This window comes from Hevea brasiliensis, chromosome 5, assembly GCF_030052815.1.
Source record: "Hevea brasiliensis isolate MT/VB/25A 57/8 chromosome 5, ASM3005281v1, whole genome shotgun sequence".
Classification (NCBI taxonomy): domain Eukaryota; kingdom Viridiplantae; phylum Streptophyta; class Magnoliopsida; order Malpighiales; family Euphorbiaceae; genus Hevea; species Hevea brasiliensis.
In genome coordinates this window covers 78,362,309-78,378,122 of record NC_079497.1, presented here as the reverse complement: position 1 = coordinate 78,378,122, position 15,814 = coordinate 78,362,309, and the positions used below count along the sequence as shown (strand labels likewise).

General features: G+C 34.8%; 1 protein-coding gene across 5 annotated transcripts in view; it reads left to right on the top strand.

Annotated features, from left to right (window-relative positions):
• The window catches only part of LOC110671955 (protein kinase and PP2C-like domain-containing protein), a 54,807-nt gene that overhangs the window by 17,173 nt on the left and 21,820 nt on the right, over positions 1–15,814 (top strand). For 4 of the 5 annotated variants that reach the window (XM_058147204.1, XM_058147203.1, XM_058147202.1 and 1 more), the window contains 5 exons: positions 1,176–1,725; positions 2,412–2,481; positions 2,570–2,789; positions 2,880–2,984; positions 3,674–3,930. In XM_058147204.1, coding sequence (XP_058003187.1) covers positions 1,176–1,725; positions 2,412–2,481; positions 2,570–2,789; positions 2,880–2,984; positions 3,674–3,796 — 1,068 coding nt within the window. In that variant the 3' untranslated portion in view covers positions 3,797–3,930. Of the gene's footprint in view, positions 1–1,175; positions 1,726–2,411; positions 2,482–2,569; positions 2,790–2,879; positions 2,985–3,673; positions 3,931–15,814 lie in introns of those variants that run through there. The other variant, XM_058147201.1, reaches the window with a different exon arrangement.

Below are 15,814 nucleotides of genomic sequence, written 5' to 3'. Positions count from 1 at the left end.
TTAGTTGTATTCTAGAAACCACTTTAAAGTCACTAGTACTTATAGCCTCAAAGTTTATACCTGTGTCAGTTTTCAACCTTTGGCATAATTGCATTAGAAGTCTTTCTGTTTATATCAATTACTCAATTAAGTTTAAAACGTTTCCTCAATAAATTCCTCATTATTCACAAGTATTATTGAACTATGTTGATGAAAATGCTCTCTGTGAGATAAATTATTTTTAAATGCTAATGCGAAATGCACATCACAGTTCCTTTTTTTCTAAAACTTTCTTCCCCCTTCTCTCTCTCTCATCTATTTCTCTGCCTGTCTCTCCACCTATCTATCTCATGTTTGAATGCTAATAGAGGTTACATCTTAACATAGATTAATAACACTTATAACTCTAACCTACATCCTTAGATAAATGAACATAAATGACCAATAACCCTAAATCGTAATTATTATATAGGAAAAACAAACTTCTAAATAATATAATTATTTTCTTTCTTCCCCTCTCCCTTTTGTTTTTCTTCTTCCTGGAAATACCCAGCACGCTTCAATTGAAAAAAAAAAAAAAAACGTTTGGATTACACTCTCAGTCTTCTATCGTGTTTAAAAAAGGAGCCACTTCAACTACAATTGTTGAGAAACCTGTATTTTCTTCACCTTTCATCTATTTCTTCATTTTTGTCCAATTTCAGCACTAATGAGCATTCTGGTCGTATTCAATAATCCATCTTCACCATTTACAAGTTGTGAATTTAGTCATCAGTCGATGCACAAATTGAGAGTGAGTATTGAAGAATCTCATGATTATATGAAAATCATGTGATTGATTAGCAAAATCATTGGCTTGATTAATGCTTGTATAAATGTGTGATTTATGGCTTATTGATACGATCCATGTATTTCCATTATAAATATGGACTCTTATATATTATGTTAAACACACAAGTGAATGAAATGGACCCTTTGAGGTTTTGTGTCTGTGGACATGGACTCTTGGTAGACGAATCATGTAAATCATTCTCTTGTTATTTTCTCCTATCTCTTTTATCATTCTAAATTTAAACAGATGATTTTTGAGAGACTGAAATTTATTGACTTGATATTTAGTGACAAGTTTAATGATTGCAGATGAAGTTAGCCCCTAAATATTACAATGTTTGGTTTGACTCCTCAACTGCTGGCAGGCTTATACTGTATTGGAGATGAACTATACTGAGCAGCAACTTACTGCAGCAGTGGTGTCTTGTAAATTGCGACCTGTTCTTGCCGGTCCTGAGTCAGGGGCATCCACAAGTATGCTGACATTGATACAGAGGTGTTGGGATGAAAATCCTCAAAATAGGCCTTCTTTTAGTGATATCATTTTGGAAATTTGTCCAATTTTGGAGCACAGAAAAAAATCAATGGAAGAAAATTTCGCCCCTGGAGCATCTTCTATTTTAGAGGTTGAACAGTTCATTGATGGTGCCAACAACCTTCAAACATTTCTTGAGAGTGTTAACTGGTCCACTCAGGGAAAACAGTTATCAAAGAAAGCTTCTTTAGCTGTTAATTCACATATGAATAATTGGCTTGATTCTTTGAATGAACCTTTGGCTTATCATCCGGTACTTTCTTTGGGATCCTTTGCTACATGCGGGAGAAGGGAAACCATGGAGGATGCACACTTCCTTATGCCCCACATGTGCAATGAAAAGGATATCCATGTTTTTGGCTTCTTCGATGGTCATAGAGGTGTGCTATGGGGTGACTTTCATTGCTAATGGTCTTTTGAGACTGAATTTGAGGAAGAATAGTTCAAATGACAACTAGAGTTCAGTAGACAATTAATTTGGAGACTTGAGACTAAGTTACTAGTATAATCTTTATGGACATCACCGATGAAATGATTCCTAGATAAAGAAAAACTAGAAAAGAGCACAAACTTCTGAGATCTTTTATAATTTCAAGATGATCTTTCCTTAGAAAGTTGCTTCCCACCATCATATTTTCCATTTTTTAAGCAAATCTCGTGGAAGAAAATCCTTGAAAATGTGGCTTACATCGACCAAAGAATTTTATATTGCAAAATTTCTGCTGAGCATTCTGTTATCTGATGTGGGACAGCAAGTTGTGTGTATCTTGCAGTGCAAAGAATCGGTCTACCATGTTTAGCCATTTCTCTTGTTATTATCTGAAATGGCATGCAAAAAAGGATTCCTTTACATGTTGATTGGGCATTTGTTTAGTTTTTAGGTGTTTTAAGTTAGTAATGGCAATGGATAAAATTTCTGGAAGTTGGTAACTGAGAATGTAAGACTTGCTAAGTTTTCTAAGATCCTAATAGTGTCACATTCATTCTTCCTCAGCCTGTTTTGTTCATTTAATTCTAATGCTATTTTTATATATTGATGGTATAGTTGTGACTGGATTGCATGCAGGTGCAGCAGCAGCTGAGTTTTCAGTTCAGGCTTTGCCAGGATTTCTGCAGAGTTTAGCTTCTATAAGAAGGTTTGTTCCTCTTTGGGGGACTATTCTTTCAGCATTTATACGCATGATACAAGTCCTTTAAGTAACTAACTTTTTTGTGTGGATGCAGTCCCATTGATGCATTATTTGAAGCATTTGTTAGTACAGATGCTGCATTTCGAAATGAACTCGATTCTCACCGTAAATTTAAGGGAGTTCTTCAGAAAGACTGGCATCCTGGATGCGCTGCTGTTGCAGCTTTAATAGTTAGAAACAAGCTTTTTGTTGCTAATGCTGGTGATTGCAGGACAATTTTGTGTCGTGCTGGCCATGCCTTTCCTTTAAGTAAGGTGAGGTGAACTGGTTTAAACAAATTCTGTTTTATTGCTTATGTTTTCTTATTAGGTATATTGTGAAACTAATTGACTTTAACATATTAGGATCACGTTGCAAGTTGTCTTGAGGAAAGGGAGCGTGTTATTAGTGCAGGGGGACAGGTTAAATGGCAAGTTGATACTTGGAGGGTTGGTCCTGCTGCGCTCCAGGTTTTCTTCTTCACTTTTCATGATTTTTTTGTCATCCTATTATATAAAATGTTATACTTCTATCCAAATTCTTTATTTCTCTAGTTTCATTTACCCACAACTCTGGTGGATTGCTCAAACTGGAAATAAAATTTGTATGATAATAATGATATGCAGCTTCTGATTGTAAACCAGTAATTCCTTTGTATATGATTGCCATTTGTAGACTAGCAACAGCTAATCAGTATTTACCATTTCCTTTTGGTGTCAAACTTTATTTTCATAAAATTAAATGGTTCTCAATTGCAGAGTTTTTGGGAAGAAAAGAAAGAAATGGGTGCATAATTTTGGTGAACATTCCAATTGATTTTTGGACCAAATATCTGGAATTCCAACTTTTTATGGTATCAGCTGCAATTACAATGACAAATGAGATAGACTGAAATGTTAGATGATAAAATATTGTGGCAATGAATTTGCAATGTTTTCCCTACAGGACACTGCCAAAGAAATTATACAACAATATCTATAGTTAAAGAATTCACTAAAACTATAAATTAAAGTTTTTTATGATCCAAGGAATAAGAAAAATTCTTTTGAAATTAATGCAGAATAGGAAAAGTTGGCAGCTTTACAACTGGAAGGTTTTGTTTACATTTTTTCTTCTTCTTTCTTCTTCCTCTGATTGATTAATTCACTTCTCTAATCAGGTCACTCGCTCCATTGGTGATGACGATTTGAAGCCTGCTGTAACTGCAGAACCTGAGATAACTGAAACTACTTTGTCAGCAGAGGATGAATTTTTGGTAACGTTCATCTTTTTATTGACATAACTATGCAATTTTAAAAAGGCCGAGATTGACTAGTGTATTGTCTCAAACCTTAAGAGGGTAAATAGTAATTTCCCCTTTTCTTATCCATGTCAAACCCTTGAAACTTTTTATCGAAACCCTAAATTGTACATTAATCTGTGTCAAGTTCTCTAATATATGGCCTGAAATGCTGTTTATGGGTACTGTTTATGGTGTAGACCTGCAACTTTAAACTGCCCCAAAACCTTTGTTATGCACCATGGAAGTGTGTAAACTGCAAAGAAATAAAGCAAACACACAAAACACTAATATTTACGTGATTCACCTTCTCAACATAGGGCTACATCCGCGGGTATGCTATCTTTAACTATCAACAATAATAAATCATCATTACAAGCATTAACCTAATTAGACCCAAGAGGACTCATATAAAATCAAAATACTCATAGTAAATATATTAGTTAGTCCATTTCAGTCTTCTCTAGACATAATCCAATATATTTACTATTACAACACTACACCACAAATGGTGCCTTCAACTATATGGGCAAGTGCCCTCTCACCAATGGACAAGAATCCATTCCTCTTGAATTCTATATCCTTACTCCACCTTAGACCGAAGCCTCTCTCCACTGCAATGGGCAAGTGCCCCTTATCAATGGGCAGACCCCTCTCTACAATGGCCAATAGCCTCACTCTATGAGCTGAAAGCCAAATGACCCTTTCCACCATTTTCCTATTTATAGTGTTAATTCCCTCAATCTTGATCTGATTAGGAGTCCTACTCAATTTAAGAATAACACTAAAATAAAAGTTCTACTTTATATAGGAAATATTCTTCTATCCTATTGAGGAATATTTCTCATACTCAAATTAGGAAAAAGTATCTTCAAATCTTACTAGGATTTTGAGTAATAATTCTAACAATCTCTACTTTGACGTAAAATCTATTAACCATTGCATACCTCAAATTCTTGGGTGCCTTCAATTATCACATCTCTATACTTTAGCTTGAACGCTTCAAATCATCAATCTCTCAAATTTTCATCTTGGCTGTAACTTGCTTCTTTTTTCAAAAAATTTTCACGTAATCATTCTTCTTCATTTTGCATCAAGAGCTCCACTTCAATTTCAACTATCCATTATTACCATTATTGCATGTGCGACTTTTACATATCGTAGCAGCTCTACCTTCAACCAAACTCACCAATATCATTCCCATGCTCTGATACTAATTTGTTATGCATCGCGGAAGTGTGTAAACTGCAAAGAAATAAAGCAAATATACAAAACACCAATATTTACGTGGTTCACCCTCTCAACATAGGGCTACATAAACGGACATGCTGTCACACCTTACCCTTCTTTAAGGCATAACATGATCTTGTAGTATACCAAATGAATTACCGAACTTCGTCTAACGATAACTCATTAAATACAGTACAAGGGATTTTAAATCATTCCAATTCATTTTAAATGGTAAAATAATGTTAAAGCATTATTTAAAAGCCTTTAATTGGAGTTTAAATTTTAAGTGAGAAATTTGGTCAATTTTATTTTTCGCAAATTTTATAAAAATTTCGGTAGAGTGCCGGCTGTATTTTAAGAAAACAGTTCTTCAAAGACCTGAAAAGAAAGCAATTTCAATATATTTTTCTCATTTTCAATTCCAACATTTCTCAACTCAGTATAATTTCAACACAAATTCATTTCCATCAACACAAACTCAATACATTTTCCATATCCATCAATTCTTAATTCAACACATTTGAAATAAACATCAATTATATTTCATTTAATTTAATTTACATACTAAAGTCTTAATTTACAATAAGGAAAACAAAAAATAATATCATTACAATTTTTACTGTACAATTGCTTAATTAGTATAATTGATACATATGAACAAAAAATATTTACATCAAATTAAATTATAAGGGTATAAATAATATATCCATACAAAATCCTCAACTGAGCTCCCCTGTCACTTTAGCAGCTCACTCTGCTGCTTTATCCTTTCCCTTATCTGCAATAACAAATAAAAGTCATCGCTGAGTAACTTTTGCTCAGTGGTGCACAATAAAAATTTAAAGATATTGAATATCAAAACATACATCAATAAGCATATATTTAAACCATTTCACAATCATAATTCATGAGATTGAAGTTAACTTTTATAATACCATTTTGTCAAAATAATTTATAAATCACACTGTTGTCAATTCATACACAATTTAGATCATGACACAAAATTTTCGATCAATGCCGTATTGTACACCACGACAAAGCAATCTCAGCCCTACTAATCGAAATCAATGAGGGAGGTGGCTAGCTAGCTATATGAGTACTCATCCGATCTTAACCTCAATTGGCAAGCCAGAGAGGGAGGAAAATAGTCTATCTCAACCCCATAAATGGAAGAGGAATATAATGATACTATCATGCTAAGTGTGAATCCAAAACCAATTCAAAATCAAGTTATTCAAACATTTCATTCAAACATCAAGCAAATTTTCATTTCGAATTTCAATTCACAATTGGGCAACACAGCATTTCTCGAAACCCATAATTAATACAAATAGTTCGCAATGCACATCTAAACAAGTTTTCTAATAGAAAATAATAAATCAAAATTTATTGTGCGCAAACCTCGTATGAGTCGCCTCTAGGCCTTGACTCACTTTTTCCTTATCCTTTCTGGTCACTTCTTCTATTGAAACACAAAATTAGAAACATCTCAATACTCATCTAAACCATTTCCCACAATTAATTCAACACTAATTATATGCATACTAAATTTCTCTTATAATTTTCTCTTAAGTTTTGAGCTCTTTGTATGTGGTATGTTGATGGTTATTATTCATTTGACCAATTGATCAAAATGTTGACTTTTTCATACTAAATAGGTTTGTTAACTGTAATTGCACCCACATACTACATTTTGGGTCACAATTATGTTGGCATTGATTGCCAATTGAATTTCTAATATCCTTAAGTGACTCAACTCAACTCAACTAAGCCTTTATCACAAAAATTTGGGGCCCAAATATGGATTCGCTTTCTCCACTCTAAACGATTTTGGGTTAAATCCTCAGATATGTGTAATGCTTGTAGGTCATGTTGTACTACTCTCCTCCAAGTCAATTTAGGTCAACCCCTTTTTTTCTTTCTATCCTCTAACCTAATGTGCTCTACTTATCTAATTGGTGCCTCCGTATGTCTACGCTTCATATGACCAAACCACCTCAATCTTCATTCTCTCAATTTATCCTCAATTGGCACCACTCCTACCTTTTCTCTAATACTCTCATTACGGACTTTATCTATTCTAGTATTGCCACTAATCCACCTTAACATTCTCATCTCTGCAACTCTTATCTTAGACTCATACGATTCCTTCAGTGCCCAACACTCACTACCATGTAACATAGCCGGTTGTATGGCTGTAATCTCCCTAAGTGAAACTTCAAAAATTCAGTTTTGGATCACTTACTTGTACTGTTCCATTGGTCTTTTTACAGTGGGAATTTGGCCAATTTTCCTTCATCAAAGTTGCTCCTTAATGTCTTAACTTTAATTCCCTCTTTAATCACTCCATTTGGAGTTTTGTAGCTCAAGTTATGCTATTTCTAGGGTGGCTGGCCGGACTGGTTAAAACCCAGAATTTTGGGTACCATTTTGGTTCTGGCAGTTTTGAGCAACCAACTTTGGTTGACAATTTTACTTAATTATGGACAGAATTTGGGTTTGTGTTCTTTATGAAAGTTATATTACTATGTCATAGCTTTCCAATGGTGTAAAAATCAGGTCATTTGGACCTTTCTACACCAAGTTATGACCATTTGAACATATACTGTTCATATGGTCAGTTTTATACAGTTGCAGTGTGTCTAATCCGGATTTGACCTAGTTTTTCACTAACTTAAGGTCAGTTTTAGGGCAAGGTTTCTACATAAAAATTATAGCGTTGGGTCTTAATTTTCATCTCCAATTGGCCTCACACTAATTAGAGTAATCAATTTCTAGTTATACTCATTTGAATGGGCAAGGGTCAAGTTGCCAGCATTGACCCTTACACATTCACCATTCCATTCCAATTCAAACCATTCAAACACTCTTCATTTCACACCAATTGACCATTTTAAGTCTCAATTAGGTCAAATTCCCCCATTTCCCCAAATTCCCATTCCCAATTTTTCTCCCAATTTTCAATGGCCAAGAACTCTAATTCACCCATTTGCACAAATCATTCAAATTAAAGCTTACAAATCACCTTCACCTACTTAGTTAAGCCTAATTACACACTTAATTCCATTTAATTCACTTCAATCACACCTCCCCCATGGCTGGCCGAATTTCACTATGTCCTTTAACTTATCATTTTTGTTCCATTTTTCAACAATTTCCTACTAAATTAAAGTGTCTAAGTATGGTTGTAAAGAGAGAAGTAGAAGAATCAACACTAACCTTAGGTGTAGCTTTTCCCTTTTTCAATTATTCACTTCTTCCTTGGAGGAAAATGGAGGAAAATGGGTGAGAGGAGAGAGAGAGTTGGGACGGCAATTGGGAGAAGATGACACTTTTTTCTTTTTTTTTTAATTTGTCTTATAATTGTTAAAAATTATCTCAAAATTTTCAATATTTTAAAATTTAAATTATTGCATCATGCTTGTGTCATGCATGGTGTCATAAAGCTTTTCTTTTTTGAATTTTTCCTTTTCTTTTTCTTTTTCTCTCTCACCTCTTATCTTTGAATTTAATTTTCAATATTTTAATTTTCTACATTTTATTGGGCATTGAGGCCAAAAGTCACCTCTAAGGGTGAATTGACCAAATTGCCCCTTACTGGTCTGATTCGTTTTCCTAGTAACATTTGATTACTTTCGGAATCCTGATTTGATTATTTGAACTAGTTCTTGGTTCTTTTCTGTGGTTTTCATAATACCCTTAGCTTCGCAATAATTCTTAGGCCTAGGGTGTCACAATGTCCCACTCGAAAATAGGGCAGCGACTGACTTCGCAGTCACTTCCCGTTTTGGTCACCCATCGCTGTGGCCTTGGCTCATTTAACCCATTATGCCTTGTTTTCTTTAATTTACATTTAACCTTTATGTAATTGCTATTAATTTTTGTTTCTGGCTTTTCTAAATGGTTTAATGATGGTTCTAAGCCTCTTGACTGTCCGGACCGACACCGGTCACCGGAACAGTAAAATTTATAGGACTATGCATGTAGGGGTGTTACAATTCTTCCTCCCTTAAAATAAATTTTCTTGAAATTTTACCAGGTGTCAGTCTCTGAACAGCTGTGGGTGCTGTCTTTTCATATCTTCCTCGCGCTCCCAAGTAGCTTCCTGGCCTGAATGATGGTTCCATAGCACTATCACCAGTGGTATCTGCTTGTTCCTCAGTTGTTTTACCTCATATACCAGAATCTCAATAGGCTCTTCCTCATAAGTGAGGCCTGAATTCACCTCAATCTCTTCAATAGGTAGCACATGAGAGGGGTCTGATCTGTACCTCCTTAATATAGATACATGGAAAACATTATGCATCTTTCCTAATTCTGGAGGTAGTGCCAATCTACATGCCAAAGGACCCACCCTGTCCAGAACCTCATATGGTCCAATAAAGCGAGGACTCAATTTCCCCTTTCTGCCAAATCTCATAATCTTCTGCCAAATCTCATAATCTTCTTCCAAGGGGAAACCTTGAGGAATACCTTTTCACTCATTGTATACTTAATATCTCACCTTTTCAGATCAATATAGGATTTCTGGCTATCTGATGCAGCCTTGAGTCTATTTCTGATGTGCTTAATATTCTCCTCTGCCTGCTGAACAATCTCTGGACCAATTAACTTCCTTTCACCCACTTCGTCCCAACACAGAGGAGTTCTGCACTTCCTACCATACAAGGCTTCCTATGGAGGCATCTCTATGCTGGATTGGTAGCTATTATTGTAGGCGAACTCAATTAGAGGCAAGTGTGTTTCCCAACTACTTTCAAACTCAATCACACAAGCCCGTAGCATATCCTCTATTATTTGAATCACTCTCTCAGACTAGCCATCTGTTTGTGGATGAAATGCCGTACTGAAGTTCAATATAGTTCTTAGGGCTCTTTGCAAACTACCCCAGAATCTGAAAGTGAATCATGGATCTCTATCTGATACAATCAATACTGGCACTCCATGAAGCCTCACTATCTCATCAAGGTACAGTTTAACCAATCTGTTCAGGCTATAATCCATTCTCATTAGCAGAAAGTGAGCAGACTTGGTTAATCTGTTTACAATAACCCATACTGCATCATGATTCTTCTGTGTTTCGGAAGTCCTATCATGAAGTCCATTGTGATTCTTTCCCATTTCCACTCAGGTACTAGCAGTGGATGTAACAAACCAGCTGGTACTTGGTGTTCACCTTTATTAGCTGACAAGTTAGGCATTTAGATACATAACTAGCTTTATCTCTTTTCATACCCATCCACCAATAGTGCTCTTTGACAGTTCTGTACATCTTGGTTCCACCAAGGTGCGTAGCAAAAGGAGAGTTATGTGCTTCCTTCATGTAGAAAAAGATGATTCTCCTTGATTTCAATTAATCTGTACGTGGGTATATATATACAATTGATTTTTATAATTGTGTTCTACTAATTAGGAAGAAATCCTAAATAGGAATACAGAATACAGAATACAGAATATACAGAGAAATAATATAGTGATTGACTTTTCATAACACTCCCCCTCAAGTTGGAGCATAGATGTTAATCATGCCCAACTTGTTACAAATGTAGTCAATCTTAGCTCCATTCAGAGCTTTTGTGAAAATATCTCCTAACTGCTCTCCAGTTTTTATGTGTCATGTTGAGATGATCTGTTGTTGAATCTTTTCACGACTAAAGTGACAATCAATCTCAATATGTTTGGTCTGCTCATGAAATACCGGATTAGAAGCAATATGGAGAGCAGCTTGATTATCACACCACAATTTCGCAGGCAGGGAGGTCTTAAAACCTGTCTCATCTAGTAATTGAAGTATCCACATTACCTCACATACTGATTGTGCCATGGCTCTATATTCGAATTCAGCACTAGATCGAGAAACTACACTTTGCTTCTTGCTTCTCCAAGACATTAAATTTCCTCCAACAAAAACGCAATATCCAGTAGTTGACCTCCTGTCAACCTTAGATCCAGCCCAGTCGGCATCTGAAAAATATTCAACATTCAAATGCCCATGATTACCATATAGCAAACCTCTTTCTGGAGCGTCCTTCAGATAACACAAGATTTGTTCCGAGGCTTCCCAATGAGCAACAGTTGGGGAAGATATAAACTGACTTACCACACTAACGGCATAAACAATGTTAGGACGAGTGACTGTAAGGTAGTTCAATTTTTCTACCAATCTCTTGTATCTCTCTGGATCTTCAAACAACTCACTATCCCCTGCTAACAGTTGTAAAGTTGGAGTCATTGATACACTACAAGGCTTAGCACCTAATTTTCCTATATCTGTCAATAAATCGAGGACATATTTTCTTTGAGACAAGAAAATACCCTTCTTACTTCTCATAACTTTGATACCCAAGAAATACTTTAACAATCCCAAGTCTTTGGTCTGAAACTAGGTTTGGAGGAAGGTTTTGAGAGATGAAATACCTGCAGAGTCACTCCCAGTGATGATAATGTCATCCACATAGACTACCAGGAGAATTAGACAAGTCTTAGATTGCCTATAAAATACTGAGTGATCACACTTACTCTTTTGCATACCAAATTCCTTTACTGCTTCACTGAATCTCCCAAACCATGTCCTAGGACTTTGTTTCAAGCCATAAAGAGACTTTTGAAGCCTACAAACTTTATCCAACTCCCCCTGAGCAACAAACCCAGGTGGTTACTCCATATACACCTCCTCTTGAAGATCACCATGAAGGAAAGCATTCTTGGTATCCAATTGATGCAGGGGCCACTCATATGTAGCTGCTAAAGAGATAAACAAGCGAATAGAAATAAGTTTAGCTACAGGAGAAAAAGTGTCAGAGTAATCAACCCCATATGTCTGAGCATATCCTACAAGGCGTGCTTTTAACCTAGCCACAGAACCATCAGGATTTACCTTTACTGTAAATACCCATTTGCAACCAAAAGCTTTCTTACCAGTGGGCAAAGGCAATAGTTCCCATGTACCATTAGCATCCAAAGCCTCCATTTCCTCTTTCATAGCATCACACCAGTCAGGATGAGACAGTGCCTCACTAACAGTATTAGGGATAGGAACAGAGTCTAAAGAAGTAACAAAACACCGAGAACAAGAAGACAATTGATTATAAGAAACAAAAGAAGAGATAGGGTAAGTACATGAATATTTACTTTTACGAAGAGCAATGGGTAAGTCTAGATCAGAATCATGATCAATATGAGGTATAGGATCTCTCAACGAAGTAGCTGGTGGAGGATCTGAGTCAGGAATCTTCAATCTCCTGGAATAAACATGAACAACGGGAGGTCGAGTAGGCCTAGAGACAGAAGGAACAGGCTGTGGGAGAGGACTAGACATTGGTTGGACAGTATATATTAAGAGATCATTCTCCTCCCCCTGACTCTCATACATTGGTTGAATCACTACATTTTCAGTTTTGTAGGCCGAGTTATGGTATTTTTGCCACAACTGGTCAGGTGGCCTGAAGTCCAGAATTTCTAGGTCAGTTTTGGTCCAGGCAGATTTGATGACCTAATTTTGCCTAGTAAATTGGTTAGGTTAGGGACAGAATTTAGCTCTAAGTTCTTCATATAAAATGTCCTCCTATGTCTAAGCTTTTCATGGGTTTAAGAATCAGCTCAATTGGAGCTTCCTAATGTGAGTTATGCCTATTTGAACATTTACCGTTCATATGATCATTTTTCCAGGTCCAACATGTTGTTACTCGGATTCAAGTCAATTTTAGGTCATTTTGTGTTTGGTTTCTGAGCAGGGTCTTGTCACACATTACCCCTCTGTAAGACATAACATGATCCCGTAGAATACCTAATGAACTACCGAACTTCATCTACTGATAACTCATTAAGTACCTACAAGGGATTTTAAAATCATTTTCTTACTTTTTAGAAGTGGTGAGCATTTTCTAATAGGTGTTAAAACATTTAATTAGAGTTTAAAGACTAGTTAAAATTTTTGTCCCTTTTTATTTTTTCGCAAATTTTAGAAAAATTTCGGCAGAGTGCCGTCTGTATTTTGATAAAACAGTTCTTCAAATACCTGAAAAAAAAACTTCCAATGCTTTATCTTATCAACTCAACAACTTCAACATCCACCACAACAAATTTCAACATCATTTCTCAAATTCCAATTTCAAAACAACAATTTCCAATTCAATATCATCCAAAATAATACTAAGTAATTTCATTCAAATTAAAACAAAATACTTTCATTCATATTTCATTACAGTTAAAACAAATTACATTCATCCAAAATTTACATTAGAAAAATCCAACTAATTTTATTACAAACTTTATAAAACTTTATACAACTGCTCATAACCAATTTTACATGTCCATACAGTTACATACATTTACATATATCAAAATAGTTTTTACAATCAGAGTATAAAATGTACCCGATAGACTTCAAGGCAGGTAACTCCTCAATCATCAGCAGCTTACTCTGCTGCTCCTCTAGTCTCTATATCTGCGACAGCAATAACAACCATCGCTGAGTACTTGGACTCAGTGGTGCACAACATACTAAAATAATCTTTATGCAGAATTAAAACATAATTATTCAAAAATTTAACTGAACATGAGACATAAAATTCAAAATATGATTTTAACCCAAACAATTTCATTTCAAAAGTCTCAAAACAAATTTCATAAAAATACACAGTTATATCATGTCATTAAAAACAAATATCATCTCAATAGCCAGAGGCTAAGGAGAAGTCACATCACAAGACTAGCTAGCTCAAATATATGGGAACCCATTCTTTTTCTTCTTCTATTGGCATACACCTTAACACTTCAGCCAGAGAAGAAATCAAAATTCGAAACTGATTTCCCCCACTAATTGTGCTAGTGAGGTATTTAAATATATGGTCATGACACTGTGGTTTCAAAACTATCTTAACAATTTACTAAACATTTGATGCCATTTCAAATATATAAAATTAAACTTTCAACAATTTAAATTAAAAGCATAATAAACATTTCAAGACAATGATATCACAATTCAATATTTCAATTCATTCAAAACGATGTGCAGAAGAAAATTTACAGAAATTCTATGTTGTGCACAAACCTTATACGAGTCGTCTCTTGGCCTTGACTCGACGCCTCGGGTTTTTTTTTTTGTGTTCTTTTCCACTGAAACACACAATTTTACATTGTTTCAGTACCATAAATTATCATAAGTCTAAAAATAATTTCAAATCTGACTTTTTTATGCTTAATTTGACGTTCTTTGAAATTTATATTTCGGGGTTACTATTTATGACACTATTCAAGTCAATTTGTTGACTTTCTAATGCTTAATAGGTATGAAAATTCAAATTTCACCCATATACCACATTTTAGTTACCTAACTTGTTGGTTTTGGTTGTTTTCTCAAATTTTAAGTCCTTTAGGCAAAATTGTAAATTTTCTATTTTGGTGTCCTATTTTGCACTGTTTCATTAGTCATGTTGCTGTTAAAATTTGGCTAAGTTTTTTTCATAGAAATTGTTCTTTATTGTCTTAACTTTATTTCCCTTTTTGAATCACTCAATTTGAAGTTTTGTAGCTCAAGTTATAGCAATTTGAACATGGCTGGCCGGATTAGACTTACCCAGATTTTCTATGCACCAACTTGGTTCTGGCAGTTTTAGGTCAACAACTTTGGGTGGCTAAATGACTTGGTTAAGGGTATAATTTGGACTTATGTTCTTCATAAAAGTTTTAGGTCTATATCTCAGTTTTCTACTGGTAAAATTTCAGGTCATTTAGATCTTCTTAGCTCAAGTTATGGCCAAATGAACAAACACTATTTTTTTTGTCATTTTTGTATAGGGCAGAACACCCAATTCCGGATTTGGTTAATTTGTTCACTATGCTATGGTCACTTTTTGATCATGATTCCTAAATGAAAAATGTGCCATTTTGTGTCAAGTTTCATTCCCAATTGACCTCACACCAATTGGGTTGGTAAATTTTCAGTTTTGGTCCCTGAAAGGGACCTTGGTCCTGTTGTCTGCATAATGGCCATATCCAATCCGAATCTCCACTTGATTCCAACATTTCCAGCATACCACAATTGGTCACATATGACCATTTTTCAGCTCAAACAAGGTCAAACATACCATTTGACTAATTTTTCAATTTTTGTCTTCCAAAACCCTAGGTTCAAACCCTAATTCACTTGATTTGTTACGTTTAATTGATTCTAAGCATACCAACACCATTTCTCAACTCATTCAAGCTTACATACACTTTTAATTCATTCAAAACACATCATATTCTCATATAACTATGGCTGGCTGAAATTCACATATAGTCCTCCAAAGTTGTTTTCATTTCATTTTAAGTACATTTCTAGGTTTATTCAACTATAAACACAATAAATTCAACTAGAACTTCAAGTTTAGATTACTAACCTTTATGCAGAATTTTTTTCCTCTTCAAACTTCTTCCTTTCTTCTTTCTTTCTCCTTGAACTTTCTTTTCTAGTTGCCCAAACAAAGTTTAGTTATGGTAATTGAAGTTTCTATGGTGGGATTTTGTTGTCTTCAAGCTCAAAATTAAGCTTCCATGGAGGATTTGGTGAGAGAGGGATGAGAGAGATGGGTCACGGCAATTTGAAGAAGATGAAGGACTTTTTGTTTTGTTTTTTTTTTTCTCTTTTCTTTTCCTAAATATTTAACCTTTAGTAAGACCAAAAATTATCCAAAAATTTAAAATTTTAATTATAATGTTTATTGCATCATGAATGATGTAATCACTTTTTCAATTTTTTCTTTTTCTTTTTTTTTTTTCATTTATTTTTCTTTAGTTCTTTAATTTAAT